Below are 17,989 nucleotides of genomic sequence, written 5' to 3'. Positions count from 1 at the left end.
CCACCTGTGCAGCTTTAATGCATAATTTATCTGCTAAGTAACCACATTCCGAGGGACTCATCCCTCCGTCCCTCTCCTGCTTTTCCTCTCTCTCTCTCTCTCTCCCCCCCCCCCCCTCCTCGGTGTTTGGCTCGGAATGTGAAAGCGGACACTTATTTTGTAATATTCTTCTTTAAGAAGATTAGGATTGATTGAGTTCCCAGTGGTTGAAACCAGAGTGAGTGTAGCCTCAGCTTGAACCTAGATCTCAGCGCTGTATCTCCTTGGGATGTGTTAAGAGTTGAAAATCAAATTATTTAAGCTTTTAGGAATTGCAGAATTCTTTTAAAAAATACCGTATTAAAATATTTTAGTATACCGGCTTCAGCTCTCCAGATTGTTCTTCATGTCCTCATACCTGCCTTCAGAGTTCCTCGCGTGTTCGATGTGTTGAAGCCAATTGCCTCCTCAAACGTGATATACTCGCGCGATTTCAGTTTTTACAGCTTGTCAAATAGGGCCCCGTGTGCAGCCGTCGTTCTACGTTACCGCGGCCGCGCCGCGTGGCCCTTGCAGGCCCGTGAGCGGTTGTGCCGCATTAGCCCGCTGCGGCGGGGAACGACGCCGCCGCCGCCCGCCCGCCACATCGTAGCTCAACCTGGACCCAATTCCTCCCCAAGGCCACAGCCGCGCCTCCGAGCCCATACACGTGTTTGTGCGTGTGTGCTTAGCCCAGTCCATATGTTTTATGACTGAATATGAGGACATCAGGGGAAGGAATGACAAAGAAGCTTGCATACAATAAAACCTCCGCCTTCCTGTAAATCAATCCGCCGCCGCCGCCCCTCTCACTTCTTGCACTTATCCCGCCACGACAAGGTGAGCGATCAGGGTTAATGTACCAAGAACCCCCTCTTAACCTTGGAGGCGGGCCTCTCCGGGCCGGGCTTAGTTGCGTCGGGTTAATGTCTTTTCTCTTTCCAGTGCGCCACCCTGACCACCTGTCATTCAACCCGCTGATCCAATCAAGATCAATAATGACAACATGTCCGCCGTGTCCCGTACATTGTGATCTCTGCACCTCGGATGAACTCCTTAAACCGTCAATAAATCAGAGCGAGCACCCGGGCACCGTCCGCCTGCCGCTCAGGCAAGATGTGTGCGGTTCTTCTCCACACTTAAATGCATATCTCTATTAAAGACGGCCCTATGCGCAAGATTTCTTAGCTTTATTTCAAATTGTACAGGTTGAGTTGTTTTTTTTGTCCCCATCGCGTCACATTTTGTCAACAATGACAGCACTTCCTGTATTGCAGCCATTAACCTTTCACCGCTTGTGGTAATATTAATTATTTATGATAACAAAGCTACTCTATGCCAGTTAGATATTCTTCTCAACGTCATATTTGGGAAAACGTACATATGTTTGTATTGTAAACACAAAGCGTTACGAATGCAGTTCCTGTGACTTTAAGAGGAGGCAGCGTAATCCCAGCAGCTGTGATATGCAGCTTGCCCCCTCAGTGAAGCAATTGTCTGTCTTGTTGATCATTTTCCACCTCTAATGGCTTCGTCGATACGGGCGACGCCACGGAGCAACAGGAAATCCAGGGTCTTCCACCTTTTTTTTCCCCGCCACACCAACCTGAACGTGCCTCCCATGCCGAGTTCTAATCTCACTTCGTACAGCAATACAATTAGCGCTAGTTGTAACTTACGGGGTTAACTTTCCTGCACCATCAGCATGGAGGGGATACCCTGCGTACTGAAATAGAGCATGACTGCGGAGTTATAAAGCATTGGATGGATTTAAGTGTTTTACTACACGGAGCGCCAGAGGGATTGGATTTACAGCAAAAAAACGAGTTCAGGTCGTGTTCAGCTCTTCACTTGAACATGCAGCCTTTACTCCCCCCCCCCCCCCCCCCCCCCAATGCTTCTCTTTGATTGTTGTCTGAGGGAAGCTCACCGTGTTAGCATCTAAAAAAAAAAAAAGAAAAGGATCAAATGAATCGTACAGTAAGTAAATGTGACCCGCTTCCTGTTCTTACGGTGAAGCTTTAAGCCTTTTGATGAGAGACCAGAAGAGCGAGAACGTGCCCTCTGATGAATTAATGAACCATTCTATCTAAAAAAAAAAAGGGGGGGGGGGGGGGGGGGCTTCATCTGGGATATAATGGAGGCTAAATTGATTAACAAAGTGCGCTCTTATGACTAACGTGCTCCTATTGATTTCAATTGTTCTCCGAGTGTGATTGGGTAATGACTTAACAATGGAACTGTGTAAGAAGAAAGAGAGGCCGCTCGATGTATTGTCTCCCTCCTGTTAGTCGCCGTTGCTGCTAGTTTGCGAACAGCTGCGTTGTGTCAAGAGCTGCAAAAAAAGAGAAAAAGAAAGTTTGTCACGGGTTGCGAGGAGCTGAGCAGCTACTGTCCACTGAGGTGTGCCCTGAGTCACTGGGCAGCAGACGTGTGTGTGAGTGTGTGTGTGTGTGTGTGTGTGTGTGCGCTGTGGTGAAGCTATGAGACGGGTCGGGTTAGAATAGTGCTCATCGTGCTCTTTAATGTCAGTTTACTTAGAGAAAGGGGGGGGGGGGGTCACATGTTCTTAATTGGAGTCTGGGTTCTCAATAGGGATGGGTATCGTCTGGGTTTTTTCCGATACCGGTGCTAAAACGATACTTTTAGAACGATACCGGTGCTAAAACCATACTTTTAGAACGATACTGGTGCTAAAACGATACTTTTAGAACGATACCGGTGCTAAAACGATACTTTTAGAACGATACCGGTGCTAAAACGATACTTTTAGAACCATTCCGATGCCTAAACGGTGCCTGAACCGAAACTTTAAAAAAAACAAACACACAAAACGACGATTGTTGACATTAAAGAAAGGCTTTTTTTTTTATTGCCAAGGCAATTTGTTTTCTTCAAATTGAACAATATAATAACTGTTTGAAGTATACTATGAATATAAATACATACAAAACACTTGGCTTCAAACTACAGCTTCAAACTTTTCAACTTCAAACTATGAACAATATATTAACTGTTAACAACAGTTTACAGTATACTTAAATAAATATAAATAAACTTCAGCGATTCTTTTGCAGAAATATGAGCAGATTTGCCTCGGCACCGAAAGGAAGCACCGAAATCTGCGTAGCGTTTCGGTCCGGTAGCCTGAGACCGGTCGTATAGGAACATATTGGCTCCGGTTTTCGGTACCCAACCCTAGTCCTCAAACTCTTTCCCACTATTGTACCAATGTTTCTCTTTTAACGGTTAGAAGTTTACACCAAACCCTTTTATCATTCTTTTATTGTGTTAAGTTGAGCACCTGCACACTAACAAGGTGCATATTATGTACTTCAGGGAGCAGTTTGTGATATTTTGCATCAACACACCCATGAACACACACTACTAGAATTGACACACTGCCACCTTTAATCGGTGTTCAAACCAGCCCTCACCCTCTTGTTCTGGCACTGTGTGTGTGTGTGTGTGTGTGTGTGTGTGTGTGTGTGTGTGTGTGTGTGTGTGTGTGTGTGTGTGTGTGTGTGTGTGTGTGTGTGTGTGTGTGTGTGTGTGTGTGTTCAGTCATCCATCTGTCTGTGTATTCACCCGCCTGCGCGCTTGTATCAATCTACTGTACGAACACAGAACGCTCGCTTAGTCGTTCACTGTTCATCAAATTACAAACAAAAAAATATTCCGACAAAAATCATCACTTAAGCTAATCAGCAGCCTACTTAACGCTCCGGAGCAGAGCTGCACTCGTCAAAGAGCTTCTCTCCTCCGTCGGCGAGGTATCCGGAAATTAAGACTCTCTCTCTCTCTCTCTCTCTCTCTCTCTCTTCCGCCGGTGCAGCGCGGCGAGGATTTTGGGTCTAACGAGGTATTCCTCCTCCGGGACACTTGACATTTGGCATCCAGGTTTCACTTGTGTAAGAGGCTGTTAAAAAGGCAACAGAGGTCGGTTTCTTAGAAAGTCATCATTTCTATGGAAACGGAACGTGTTTTTCCCCACTTGTAAAATTCTCACGTTCTGCTGTAGTGTTGTTGAAAGCTGTGTTATAGACATGGCAAGATAAAAGAAGCGGGGAAATAAATGTTAGAGAATTAAAGGTAGAAGAGAACTAGGAATGGGAACGGGCCTAAACCGTAGCACACACGAGTTGTCCATGTGGTTCCGATAGAGCCGCGTTGCCTCATCATCACTTTGCTGTAAGTGTGTTTTTCCGTTCAGGAGTTGTGAAGGTCAACCCAACCTACCATCTCTCTCAGCTCGGCCTCCATTATTAGGACTTGTTGTCCTCTCAGCCCGAGCTTAATGGCCTGCCGCCTTTCCCTTTTTCCCCATCTTTCTATCACTCCCCCCCTCCCCCTCTCTCTCTCTCTCTCTCTCTCTCTCTCTCTCTCCCCCTCTCTCTCTCTCTCTGTCGCTCTCTCTCTGTCTCTCTCTGTCTGTGGCAGCTTGGTGGCTCTAGCGTCTGGCTGCAGTAGCAGAGAGCCGGAGCAGCAGTCACATACCTGCATTCAAGTGGAACAAACAGGATGGTTGGCTGCTCACGGAAGGTCATCTGCCGCGGGGCGCGGCGCTTGTTTGTGCGCGCGTATCTGTGCACTTATTTGTGCTCTTAAAAAAAAAAAAAAAAAAGAGATGAAGCTCTACAGAGATGCTAATATTGCGGAGAAAAAAAAAGGCCAATCAGCAATTGACTAAATCAATGTTTACGTGTCGTTTGTGTGATTTGTGTGGGTGAGAAATGATACCAATTGATTTGCGTTAAATATTGTAAATAGTTAGCGGAACTACAACTACTTAAATTATCGTTTCACATCAACGTGACCCAGAAGACCGAAGCTACCGCTGCTGCTATGCTAACATGCTGCTAACGCGTTAGCCCCGATTCACACGTGCAGATACAAGGAGAGCAGAGGAAGGAGCTCTAGAGGCAATAAATGGCAATACAATTGTTTCACTATTTGCATATGTCCAGTAGCAGAGACTGTTTTTCTGCCTTTTTCTCGACTGCAACGGAGAAGAACTACACAGCGGTTCGTCAGAGTAAATGTATGTCAATAAGCGAGAGGAACGTTAACGGCAACCTCAAACGCATCCCGGATTGAATGGGAGGCAAGAGACTGCCTGCCTTTTGTATTCGCCTTTGTGCTTGTGAATGTACCGCTGGAACAAATCGGCGTCGGTTCGACCTCCGTTTTGTGTCTTTTCAGTGACCTTGCATGTCGTTGTGCGACCTCCAAAATTCCAATCGAGCAGCCTAGTTGTGTTTTCAGCACCTGTAGTGCTTCTCAGAGCAGAAAGTAGAACTTTCAACAAGGAGGCAAACGTGTGTTTTTTTTTTTCCCTTATCGGCCTCTTGTCACAATGACATCCACACTCGACACACGAAAGCCAGAGGTCAACATGAAGCCTCGCGGCTCTGCTTGGTTTCCAATCCCACCCTAAGCCCACCCACTTGCTCCCACCCTAAAGGTGCCACACTGATGGCCACCCGTCTAATAAAAGGTGACACACTAATCTTTGCCTTACCTAATTGCCGCTGCGGGTTTGATTAAAAGCCAAGCCGTGTCAGCTCGGTCGCAATGTGGGAAGCGTGTTTGTACTCCAGCATTTGTGACTGCGCATATAATGTGTGCATACGGCTGTGTGTTAAGTGTGTTGATGATGCGCACGCCCGTCCAACGCCGCACAGAGAAGAAAAAAAGAATCCTGCTTGATCTAGGGGTTTACGAAGCGTGGATGCGTTTTCGGTCTTCATTAACCTTGCTCGCCCTCAATCCCCAGAAATTCTACCTGCTTTTCTTTCCCCTCCTCCTTCCGTCCTTATTCCCTTCTTTTCTCCGGCTCTTTTCCTTACTTTTTGCAGCGTTTGTGGGATGAATAATTGAATGTAATTGGGTAGTATGACCCTGTCTTTTGTTAGGGGGGGTAGGCAGGGCAGCAGCACTCACTGCTTCGGTCACTTGTTTCATGGGTAACAGTTGGAAGCAATTCCTCCATGGTGACTATTGTTTTTTTTTATTTTTTTTTATTCCTTCAAATCTAATTTAACAATTTCTGTCGCTAGCACACACACACACACACACACATAGATACAGTTTGCTCTCGTAACACCCTTGCCACTGTACATCACCACATCAATGAGGTAAAAGGATAATCTTAGCATGCTGGAGCATATAAAAAAAAAAAATAAAACAAAAAGCCTCGGGTATGATTACCGAAGCCTTAACACAAGCGTAGCTCTGCGGATGAGCTAAGGCAGAGTGAAAAATGACAACATTAAAACAAGCTAATCTAATTAGCTCGATGATACCATGCAGTTAAATAATTAGCCAGAACCTAATTGGCTAATATCACTGTGCTGTTAAAAAAAAAAAAAAAAAGAAGTCAGTCTGCCTCTTTTCCCTCCTCCTTCTGTAACCTTTAAAAGTAAACACTTCCCAAATAGCCTGCAGAAAGGAACGGTAACAAGCTGTGCTGCTGCTGCTGCTGCTGCTGCTGCTGCTGCTGCACAAGAAGTTGGAGCGCTGTGAAGCTTGGTTGCACTTTTTGACTTTTGAGTTCCCCGCCCATCTTCGCTCCCCGTCTCCTCCTGTACATCTCCTTCACTCCCCTTCATCTGCAGGGAGTTGATTAGCTCGCTTTCATCCCGGCCGTCCTGTGCCGGTGCACGTGCGTAATACAATTACTGAACTTGAAGCTGTATACAAACAGCCTGTATGCAGTCTTGACAAGCAGCCTCTCTTTCTGCTGCATCCCTTGCACTCTGTAAACACACACACACACACACACACACACACTGACATCCATGCAGTTTGATATGTGGCCCAAGGCAAAGCACTTCTCCCTAATGAGACTCCTGCCCTCTGTTTCTCCTGGGGAGCCGAAAGAGAAGTAACCTTGATGCAGCATAAGACAGGATGCAGCTAAACACACACACACACACACACACACACACACACACACACACACACACACACACACACACACACACACACACACTCAGCCATGCTTGTGAGGAACCTCATTGACTATATTAGTTCCCAAACCTATTATCGCTAACACTACATGGCTAACCTCAAGTCTAGTATTTACCCAATTCTTCCTTTAGCCCAAGACTGAACCCTAAAAAAAAGGCCACTTAAAGAAGTAAAGAGGAGCTGAAATGTCCTCGTGTTACATAACTGCTGTCATTCTAAAGGTCTAAAAGCTCAAATTGCCTCTTAAAAATAGATGTAAGTACAGCAGCACACGCATTGAGGACAAGTGGAGCTAATGGCCGGACTTGTCCAGTGTCCAACGTTGAGTCCCATGCATTGAAACTCATGTATTTTAGTTTTATTCCTGAATAATCCATATTTTTCTTCTTCAGAAAGATGCGACCAAAGAAAGTCATTAGTCACAAGATTGTCAATCACTGTTATGTCTCGATTGATCTGGTATTGGCTGCAGTCACTGACCTGTCTGTGTCCTGTGTGTGTGTGTGTGTGTGTGTGTGTGTGTGTGTGTGTGTGTGTGTGTGTGTGTGTGTGTGTGTGTGTGTGTGTGTGTGTGTGTGTGTGTGTGTGTGTGTGTGTGTGTGTGTGTTGTAGATCTGGGCCAATTATGAGGAGAAGCCAGTAGAGGAGGTCGTGCATGTAACAGAAGAGAAGGAGCGAGTGGCCAACTACAGAGCCGTATACGTCACCGAAATCTGCGACACCCTGCACTTCTACACCCAGGACGTAGAGACAGGTATGTGAAACATGATTTTGTGTGTGTGTGTGTGTGTGTGTGTGTGTGTGTGTGCAAGAATGCGTGAATGATATTTGTCAGATACAGAACACGTGTGTAATTTGAAATGGGGAAATTAGTAACCGTGTTGTGTTACTCCATCCTACTACTAGTATTTCGTCATCCTTATACAATCCTACACAAAATACCTCCATCAACACCAAGGCCCCGCTCACTTTCTTTATTCCTTTTGTCAACACCGTGCTGACTTTAGAGATGGCAATTATCTCTACCAATCTGACATTCACCTCATCCCCTGCTGCAGCCTCCCTCCCACCATCAGAGACCAAACAAACAGACGTCCGACTTGTTATTACGACTGAATGACGGGAATAAATCACAACAGCCCCTGTTGGGGGGGGGGGGGAGGAGAAGTTCGGAGATGGGAAAACTAACAATCCCTAGTATTCTCACATGGCTGCTCCCTCTGACAAGGTGTGTGTGTGTGTGTGTGTGTGTGTGTGTGTGTGTGTGTGTGTGTGTGTGTGTGTGTGTGTGTGTGTGTGTGTGTGTGTGTGTGTGTGATAATACATATGTATGTGTGTGTACATGAATGAATGCACACATAATGCCTCCCCCCATTCTGTTGTGTTCTGGGTAACGGCCCGTCTTTTAGGTAGTATACTTAATGGGCCGTCCTCTGCAATATCAAAATCAAGGTGTGTGTGTGTGTGTGTGTGTGTGTGTGTGTGTGTGTGTGTGTGTGTGTGTGCGTGTGCGCGTGTGTGTGTGTATACACACACATGTCTCTGTGTCTAATTACAAGTGCATACACACAGCAGTATGTTGTCCAAGGAAGCAACAGTAACTAAGCAACACAGAAAATATTTTAAGGTCCGCATAATGAGAGAATTTATTTCTATTTCCAGAGTAATATTCAGAGAAATGTGGTACAGCCATGAAGAGAAAGAGAAAGTGTGAAAGCTGTTTCTTTATGATCCTCAGAGTGTTGGGGTTTGAACCAACCTGTCCTTGACACCTCGGATGTTGTGACTTAATCACTGTCACGATTACACCAACAAAAAAAACAAAACGAACCCTGAACTCACAAACTAGCTGCAACAGGTCTTGAAGCCGACATGCCGGTCACTCTCCCTTCATCGTCTGCCAGTTTGTGTGCGGGGAGCAGTATAGGACGCCGAGGCCTTCCTCCCACATCTGGCTTCACTGGCAGTCGACGGTCGGAGGCCATGAAATTGACTTTGGCCACCTCTTAGTTTGCCTCACTGCTGTGATTCATTAATTTGCCTTCATTTACTGCCAATCTGAGCCTAATTATCACTCGCACCATGCTGATCCAGTCACACACGTGAGTGTTCAAAACATTTGGCCCTCAACTGTACTTTTGAATGCCCCCCCCCCCCCCCCCCCCCCCAGGTGTTAGGCTAGGCTTAAATGTGCACAAACAATCTGCTCTTCATCTTCTTGCCATGAGCTGTAGATTTAAATGTAAAGCCTTCCGCACCTCCTGTGGCTCCTCCAGCCTCACTCCCCTGTAAGTCAGGAGTGTGATGTTGAGGTTATGTGTGAGGTGCCATCGCTGGGAAGAGGCTGGAATCGTACAGTACCAGCATGTTAACCTACGGCCTCCAGCATCCCTACCTGTCAGCAGGAAATATGTAAAGCCGGAACGTGCTTGGATTTCCCCTATGAAATTTAAAGAGCAATTCAAAGTGTTTTTTTTTATTGATTCTTTAGCATATAGATCCTTATAGATCCCTGATATCTAGAAGGGAAACAGCACTTGCTATCACCTACTTCTTTTCTCACCAGCAACCAAAGTGTTGCATTTAAATATACTGTACACAAACTGCATTTTTTATACTGCTGCTCTCAGTGTATTTTGACAGGAAAGCTGTGTTATTTAATATTTTCTCCTATAAAGGCCTGATTTTTTTTTTTTTTTTTTATTTATTTATTTTTTTTTTAGATGATCCAGCAATGCTGGGCCCCTTTTTTAAATTTATTTTCCCCCCTCTAATTGGTGTTCTTTCACCAAGAGGCTTACATGCTAGTTAAAAAAAAGTGTTATTCTCAGCAGGGAGGCAACCTGACCAGTCCTCACCCCTGCCTCCTTCTCCTCATCTCCCTCCATATCACGTTGTTTGCCCCCCCACCCCCCCCCCCTTGCCTTCCTGCATCTCTTTTTCTCCCTCGGTCTCTTTCATTTTCGCTGACGCTTCCTCAAAGCTACATTAAGTCATACCAACCCCTTGAAGAGCACATCAAAGTGTTAGGGCCTGTAAAATCATACAAGCTGAGTGCTTTGCAATATCATTACATGTTCCACCCCCCTCCCCCTCCCTCCCTCTCTCTCTCTCTCTCTCTCTCTTCCCTTTCCCTCAATATCTGAAGTGAAGGAATTTATATACTCGCATAAGCTCAGAAGCAGAGTCTGACTTTCCTAAATACGCTGGTGACTGCAACTGATTGCGACATAACACTTGGCATAAATGATGGAAGGGTTAAAGCCGTGTGCCGCAGTTGATGTTCCAAACCATGTGAAATAGGGTTTTATGTATGTTGTTGTTTTTTTCGTCCCGCGTGTGCAGCCTTTTGACAAGACCAATTAACCTCCAACACGTCATAATGGATTCAGAACAAAGAACAAATGCTCACACTTCAAATTGCGCGCGGCAAAAGACGGATACAGTACCGTGACCGTCGTCTGCAGTTTAACAAAATACAATGCGCCACTGTGGAGCGTTTATGCAGTTTGGAGGTTGCGTTTAACACTTTGCCCCCCCCCTCTCAGTGCATGCAGCATTCAAATACAATCAACAAGTTACCGCAGAGTTGAATAAACACTTTGCTGATGCATCTCATCAGAGATTGACCTCCTCAGACCCACATTATGCTGCGAGTTGGATTGTTCACTTCAACGACGCCCACTCATTTCACCAAATGTACTGGCTAAGATCAGAGTCAAATCTCTGTCAGTGTTTTTTGGCAACCCCGAGCAGCACTCCATTTGCCAGAAAACGAAACCCTTTCACTGAGTACTCCTTGACCACCCTTAAGATATAACACACGCAATAAATACAACAACAAAAAAAAGCCTCGCTGAGAGCGTTGATGGCAGGTGCGAGCCCATTTACTTAACTTCAATAATCCACAGCTTTTATCGTGCTTGTAAAACCAATCATGGAAGTTAGCGGTATTTATAGAAACAAAAAACAAAAAAATGGATGAAAATGCAGCTGGGACTGATGGAGAGAGTCATTTTTCTGTCTGCAGTTAAGAAGCCATTTGTTTCAACCGTTGCTTCAATAAGATAAGATGAGCTTTATTGATTCCACGTGGGAAAATGACTCTGTCACAGCAGCGGGTGGAGAACAAGTGAAATATTCCAGGTAGCATGCTAACGCTAACAATACGGAGCAGCAGGTAGAAACCGGCGAAGACAAATAAATACAGATTCCAACCCAGTGTGAATGGGACATGGTAGGTATGGTAGGTTCAGGTGTCTGCAGAGAGCACCATATAACAGAAGACCGAGAGGTAGAACAAGTAATGACGCAAGACTCTTAACCTCCATAGAGGCACTTTGCAGGTTGAAGCAGACGACGGCATTCCAGTAGGGCAAGATACCAGATGTTGTAAATAGCGTACAGTACGTCTGTTGGAGCAATAAAGAAGACAAATGCAAAAAAAACAACAACAAAAAAAACACCCAACATGTATGTAAAAGCCGTATCCAAACCATTAACCATGTGGGCTATTTTCTATGCCAGGATATCTATTTATGTATTTATGTATTGTGGTGTGCTGAGGGCAGTCGTGGGCGAACGCTACACAACTTGTTGTTGCATGTGAAAGAACACACTTAGGCCCATGAAATGACCTTTGTGTTGTTATCTTCTAAATGATTCTCATATTTTGCGGAAAAATGCGGTTCGTAATATCCTTCGTTCTCCAGGGGGGTCCTAAGTGCTCTGTATTTTTCCCTTTTCCCATTTTAATTATTCCCATTTAATTACTCTTAAGTGCTGCTCCCCCCCCCCCACATATGGATATCTTTACCCAAGCTCGATAAGTGATTTAATTTCACATTAGGAATGTTTTTTTTTTCCAAGTCACTGAGAAGCTTGAGGGATTGCCCTCTTTAATCCTCAGTTTATTTTAAGGGTCTTTATCTGTTGCTGTGTGTTGCGTTTATCTCTCATTGTCTCACTTTCCTCCTCGCACACATTGTCTCTTCCCGGTCATGCTTTCTCTCTTTTTGCTCCCCTGTTTTCCTTCTGTGTGTTGCTCTCTCTCTCTCTCTCTCTGGAGGCTATGTGTAATTACTGTCAGAGGGGGGCCATCATAGATCTGTGTGACCTTGGACACTAGAAGACAGAGGCCTCTCCAGGCACAGGGGGAATAAGTGACTCTGTGTCGTACATGGTCGCTGCTCTGCCACTGTGCTGGGGGAGTCGACGTAATTAAAAAAAAAACTAAAAAAAACTTGCTAAATATAGCCCCGAAGACTTAATGGCTGTGTAGCCGTAATGGCTGCATCCTGAGCGTTGGATGCTCTGCGACTTTTAATTTTTTTTTTTTTTTAATCAAAGACATAAAGTGCAGGAGTATTCGTTTCTCCCAAAAAAAAAACCTCATAAGCTGTGCCCCAATTCCACTGAGAGTAGGACTTTAGGGAGGTTTCGATTAGAGCTAGAGGGACGAATCGGATGTTTGGTGCAGATGTGTAACCCTGTGCGCGGTGTTTGGGCCATGCGTGTCACTTGTGCTTGCTATCGCCTGCTCTCTACGTTGCACACCTGAGTTCTGTGTGCAAGTAAAGATACTCAGACATTGTCAGATCCTGGCCTACAAAACTGGATCACCGGGCGACATTCTTACAGGGGTTTCTTTTGCCAAGTTAGCAGCTTCATTCGGATTCCTAGCCACTGGATTGTCACCTCCGTGGGGGCCGGACTGCAGGCGGGCCCTGACCGAAATACACACTCTGCTTCATTTCTACCCAGCTCAAGCCTCAGCTGCGGCGCAGTTGGCGGTACATCCTGTCTGGTGCTCGTTTTCCTGGCACCCAGACAGGCTCATAATGAGTAGAGTCGTCTCTCTCTCTCCCCCCCCAAACCAGGTGCCACTCCATCCACATTATTCACACTTCTACCTTTTACACACAGCAGCTGTTCATCACCTAATGATGCTGGACCCAGCTACTGATTGAGCAAGGCAGGCAGGGAGCTGTTCTCTCTGGCTGCACTTCAAACAAGGCCCTTTTTCTGTCTTTTGAAATTGTATTCCATTACTTTGAGCTGTTATGTTTCAATCGTATTCATTTTCTTCACTGCCAAATTGTCGGTTTTTTTTTTTTTTTTTTTTTTTTCATATTGGCTTATTTACTCGTCTCCTCTTTGTGTCGGTTTCCCCCCCCCCCCCCCCCCCCCCCCCCTTTTTTTTTTTTTAGTGTACGTTTTCCCACACGGCGTCTTCGCAGCGTCAGCATTCAGCATCTTTCTTTTCAAGTCCAACTTCTATATTAAGCGGAGGCAAGTTGCCACAGTAACACTGGTAGTCGGTGTCTATTTCAATAAGAGGACATGAGAATTACTGTAGCATTTCATATTGATCAGGATGAGTGGCCCGCTAATTGGATGTCATGTCAAGGCAGCCAAGTGATGATTACTTTTTACAATGGAGCTTAATAAAAAACAAGGGTGCGCGTTTATAATTGGTATCTCGGTGCTGCCTGCAGTGTTTGCTTTACTTTCATTTCATTCTGGATGAAATGTCTTCCTGTGGCAAGTCAGTCAGGGGTTGAGATAATTAACTCCTACACCACAGCGTTATGAAATGACTTTTTTTTTTTTTTTTTTTTCAAAAAGCATTTGAGGAAGTATTTTTCTTCTTCTTCTTCTTCTTCTTCTTCTTCTTCTTCTTCTTCTTAATCATGCGAGTTCTTTGTTGAACAGTCTAATTAAACAATGAAGTAAAGGAATTGTGATATGAAGAAGAAGAAAAAAAAGGCCTCATGAATTTCAGAAAACAGACAAAAGAATTGCAGCAAAGTGCTTTAATCTGTCAATTGCATTAATGTTTATGTTGTTTAATGGCTCCATAAAATTAGAGGAGAATGGCTGTAATTGCCACACTGTTCTCTCTCTGCGTAGTGCCGTCATCTTAAAGCTAAAGCTGCTCGTCTGTAACGCCATCATAGTTTTAAAAGTAAAATGTGTTGCCGTTTAATCTGTTAGAGCGCACTCAAAAGTACTTCTTTCTGTACAAAGATGTGTACAAAGCCTTGTTACGGCGGCATTTATAGACCCACAGTGAACAAAATAATAGAGCAGGGGGGTTAAAGTGGCAGTAGAAGCATTCTAGCTTTCACTTTCTATCCTCCGTTGCCTCAGAAGCCATATTTAGAAGTCACACTCTGCCCAGATGATCCCCCCCCCCCCTGCCTCCCCAAGGCATTCATTATTTAATCAGATACACAAGTTAACTTCTGAAAGGTCAGCTCACCTGTCTGTTTAAGACGGGGGTGCTTTGGTTTCCGTCCTCGTTCGTCGCCCCTCGTAGCGAGCATGATTTGCATTAATGTCAACTTCTGGGTCTATTACCTAAAGCTAAATGGCCGAGTGGCGCTTTTTTTTTCCGCAGTGGTGATCCACTTACGGGTCCAAATGGGGTTCTCTTCAAAATTGGCTGAGGCTCGCTCGTCTCCCCCGGGTCCTCTTCCTCCAATGATGCACGGGGCCTCGTCTTATGAATATATTCTGGACTCCTCACAATCAAAACAGGGCATTAGCTGCAGTCAATGAGGCTCAACAGGTGGCAGAGAGCGGAGCAGCGGAGACCGGTGCAAAAAAAAGAAAAAAAAAAAAAGAAGAGAGCCACAGATGCCGTCTCTGTTTAGATTTTCAGTGATGGTTTTTCCAATTACAGAAACGGTAATTTGCTGTAAAAGGCTCCAGACTGCCGGGAAGGGTAGAATGGAACGGGGTAATTGGTGGTGGTGGTGGTGGTGGTGGAGGACAGGACGGGGGAAATCTCATGAGATATAATCCATATCGCTCTCCAGTGGGAGTGGAGCAGCATTAGTCAAGCAGGGGGGGATCATTTGTTTTTTACCGCGGCCTCCGTCAACGCTCTGCAGATGCTGACACCACTTTAAACATCACTCAGGAAGCGGAGCAAATGGCCTTCTCTCTTGTCTCAGCTCCCTCCTTGTCACACTTTGTCTTCAGAAAGTGGACAAATATCCTCGGGTGAGCGCCGGGTTCATTGGTGACCAACCACAAGGGGCACTAGACTCATACCAGCTGTGTGTGTGTGTGTGTGTGTGCGTTTGCTTGCATCACACACACACACACACACACACACACACACATGAAGGCTAACACTTTTACAGAGCCTGTGTTTATTTTTGCTGTTTGTCAGTACGGCCGAGCAAAAGCTCTGCAATATTTCTAAGATAATCGGGAAAGTTGATGTAAACAAAAAAAAAAAAGGATTTGTGTGTCAGCTTCAGTTCGACTGTCTCATTACTCAAGATGTTGCCTGCCTTCCTTTTAAAAAAAAAAAGAAAAAGAAATTAAAGTCAATTATAGCCCTGTTTATGTTTCCGGATCCTCTCCAGTCGATTGTTTCCCCGGCAGGACTCCTTTTCATAGATGCGCTCCACTTTGACTCCTAATTCCTTCACTGTTATGAGCCAGGAAGTGAGAATGCTTCCATAAGCAGCCATCGCTCTCTTGGCCTCTGCCTCTGTCATATTGTGATTATTTACCCTTCTGCGGTTTAATGGCTTTGGTAAACAGCTTAATAGAATTCAGCACGGCCTTGGGATGCGTAGCGAAAGGGCACATGATTCACTGTTTTCATTGGCTTTTTGTCCCCCCCTCCTCCCCCCCCCCCCCCTTGTCTCTGCTCACACACCGTGTGCCACAATATAATCAAATCCAATCATAACCGACCTGTAAAGCTGTCTCTCTTTCTCTCCCTCTCCTTCTCCCATTGTTTTTCTTGTTTTTAAGCCTAATCGCTCTCTCACTCCGTACTGGGCATTCACGATGTAATTATATATGATTTACAAACAGCTGCAGCCATAATGGTGTATAAAAGAAATTACAGAACGCGCAAAGGGAAAAAAAAAAAACCCCAAACAAACCGAGGAATAAAGAGATGAACGCCGAGAGGAATTGTCTAGCATCAGACGCAGTCAGTGGTTTGGCTGTTTTGTTTTTTTTTGTTTTTTTTGGATCATCGCTTTGGCTCTGCCTTCAACACAAAGTGAGCGCTCGCGCACGACACGGTTCACCCCTTCTGCACGCCGCTATTTAGCTGTCTTTATGCCGGCGTGTAAACAGGAGTCTGCCTCTGTAATACAGAGTGTCCTCGCTGCACTTCCTTCCTAATGCGACCGCTCACATCCACTCAGAGTTTCCCCGGGACGCCCGCACGCTTCAGAGTCTGTTCAATTGACCCCCGAGGGTCTAGGTTTTCTCTCTGTGCCCACCTGCAGCACGTAAAGCTCATCTCAGTCCTCCCCGTTAGTGCAGGCAGGGTGTTGTCTTTTTATTCACGGCCATCTATATGCGACTCCACATGCCCCGCTTTCTCCGGGTCTATTTCTTTTGCGCCGTGATATGCATATTCACGCAAATAATCGCCTGACTGTGCGTCTGCAGACGTGGACTTTAACTTGCGCACATGGACGATGTGTTCCTGATGAATTCGTAATCCCAAAGCTGGTGCACCTTTTTTTTTTTTTTTGTCCAAGAAACCTGCACACAGCAAATTGGAATCTGAAAATCCCAACAGAGAATGATGATAATGCACGAGGCACAGTCTGCATACTAAATCAAACGCACTTTGCAAACGTGGACGTGCACATTATAAAATGCTCAGTAGCACACGGGGAGGAAGGCGTGCGAATTAAAAGCAGTAAGGATGCTACTCTATGAGGACACTGCCTAAGACAAGGAAGGACTAAAGATGTGTTGCTGGAAAGGTATCAAGGAAATAAGGATGTATTACATTTAATCACATTAGTGATTCTTCAAAGTCCCAAATATCCATATCTGCAGTATAAGCATCAGGAGTTGATTAAAGATTGAAGAAAACCCTTTTTATTTAAGATCATCATGAACCACATTATAAACGACTGCACAGAAGGGAATCGTAACACTTCAGCGTCGGCGCCCTTTGACTGCGCAGAGCCCAGATACGAGTCCAGTGTGTGTTTCCAGAACCGCCAAGTAAACCTATAGAAAAGTCCAACTCTGCTGTGACACATGGGGGAATTTAGACACGGAGGTAAATCAGACGGGAACAAAAAGAAAAGCTGCACAAATGGATGTAAATAGAGAACAGTATGCAGCTTTTGAAGGCCGGCCCCTTTTCATCGATACGACAGTGGCTCAGTGGTGCATGAAGCCTGAAAAGGATATGGGGCCAATAGAGCAAGTTCCTACCGGGAGGCTGGTTCACCTCTCAAACACTGGCGGACGTCTCTGTCCAGCGGACATGCAACACATTCCATTATACTGCACAGTTATTGTCAGCTCATTTTTAAGAAACCCGGGTATTTTTCCGTAAAAGTCCATGAATCGATGAGCCGTATTCGTAGGCTGGAGGTAGAAATGGTTTCCTTCAGCGATTCTCCGTCTGGTTGAAAGCGAGACATCTGAGCGTCGGCAAACGGAGGGACGAAGTGAATATCAGACTTCTGACGGGCTGCGACTCGTATCGGATCATCGTCGGCTAATTACGGCGCTAAGCATGACGCGCCAGGTTTGACTTCATTCCCCATTTTATGCATCAAATATGAGAACTAAAAACTCCATACTGTAGCTCAAGTTTGCTTCACCACTCGCATGAATAAAGCATTTTTAATTAGGTCGGGCCAAGAGGCTACATCCATTAAGGCTTCATGTATGTGAATATATATATATATATATATATAAAATAAATATATAGCAGGTAGAAACCCTCTTAACGCTCATGTGTCATTTATTCAGTTCTCTCCAGGCCCAAAGTGGAACATGGCCCAGGAATGGAAATAAATAAATAAGTCGGTGTGTAAATATACACGCAGAAATGCACACGAGCGCAGTCTGAGCAGGAAGTGAAGGCGCACACTAACTTTTTTTAATTAGATTAATAAATCAAGGAGGTGGCTGCCTGTGACGGCTGTAGCCCAATGCCGTTCCAGTAAGTCTGCATCAAGTCGCGATGGCAAAGCCGGAGCGTAAT

General features: G+C 45.2%; 1 protein-coding gene across 1 annotated transcript in view; it reads left to right on the top strand.

Moving 5' to 3' along the window:
- snd1 (staphylococcal nuclease and tudor domain containing 1) overlaps positions 1 to 17,989 on the top strand; it is a 150,525-nt gene that overhangs the window by 106,905 nt on the left and 25,631 nt on the right. The window contains exon 18 of the mRNA XM_068717407.1: positions 7,603 to 7,744. Coding sequence (XP_068573508.1) covers positions 7,603 to 7,744 — 142 coding nt within the window. The remainder of the gene's footprint in view (positions 1 to 7,602; positions 7,745 to 17,989) is intronic.

This window comes from Cebidichthys violaceus, unplaced genomic scaffold (genome assembly GCF_023349555.1).
Source record: "Cebidichthys violaceus isolate CVI_PGR_0920_01 unplaced genomic scaffold, fCebVio1.0.p SCAF_21, whole genome shotgun sequence".
Taxonomy (NCBI): domain Eukaryota; kingdom Metazoa; phylum Chordata; class Actinopteri; order Perciformes; family Stichaeidae; genus Cebidichthys; species Cebidichthys violaceus.
This window is presented reverse-complemented; position numbering and strand designations above follow the sequence as displayed.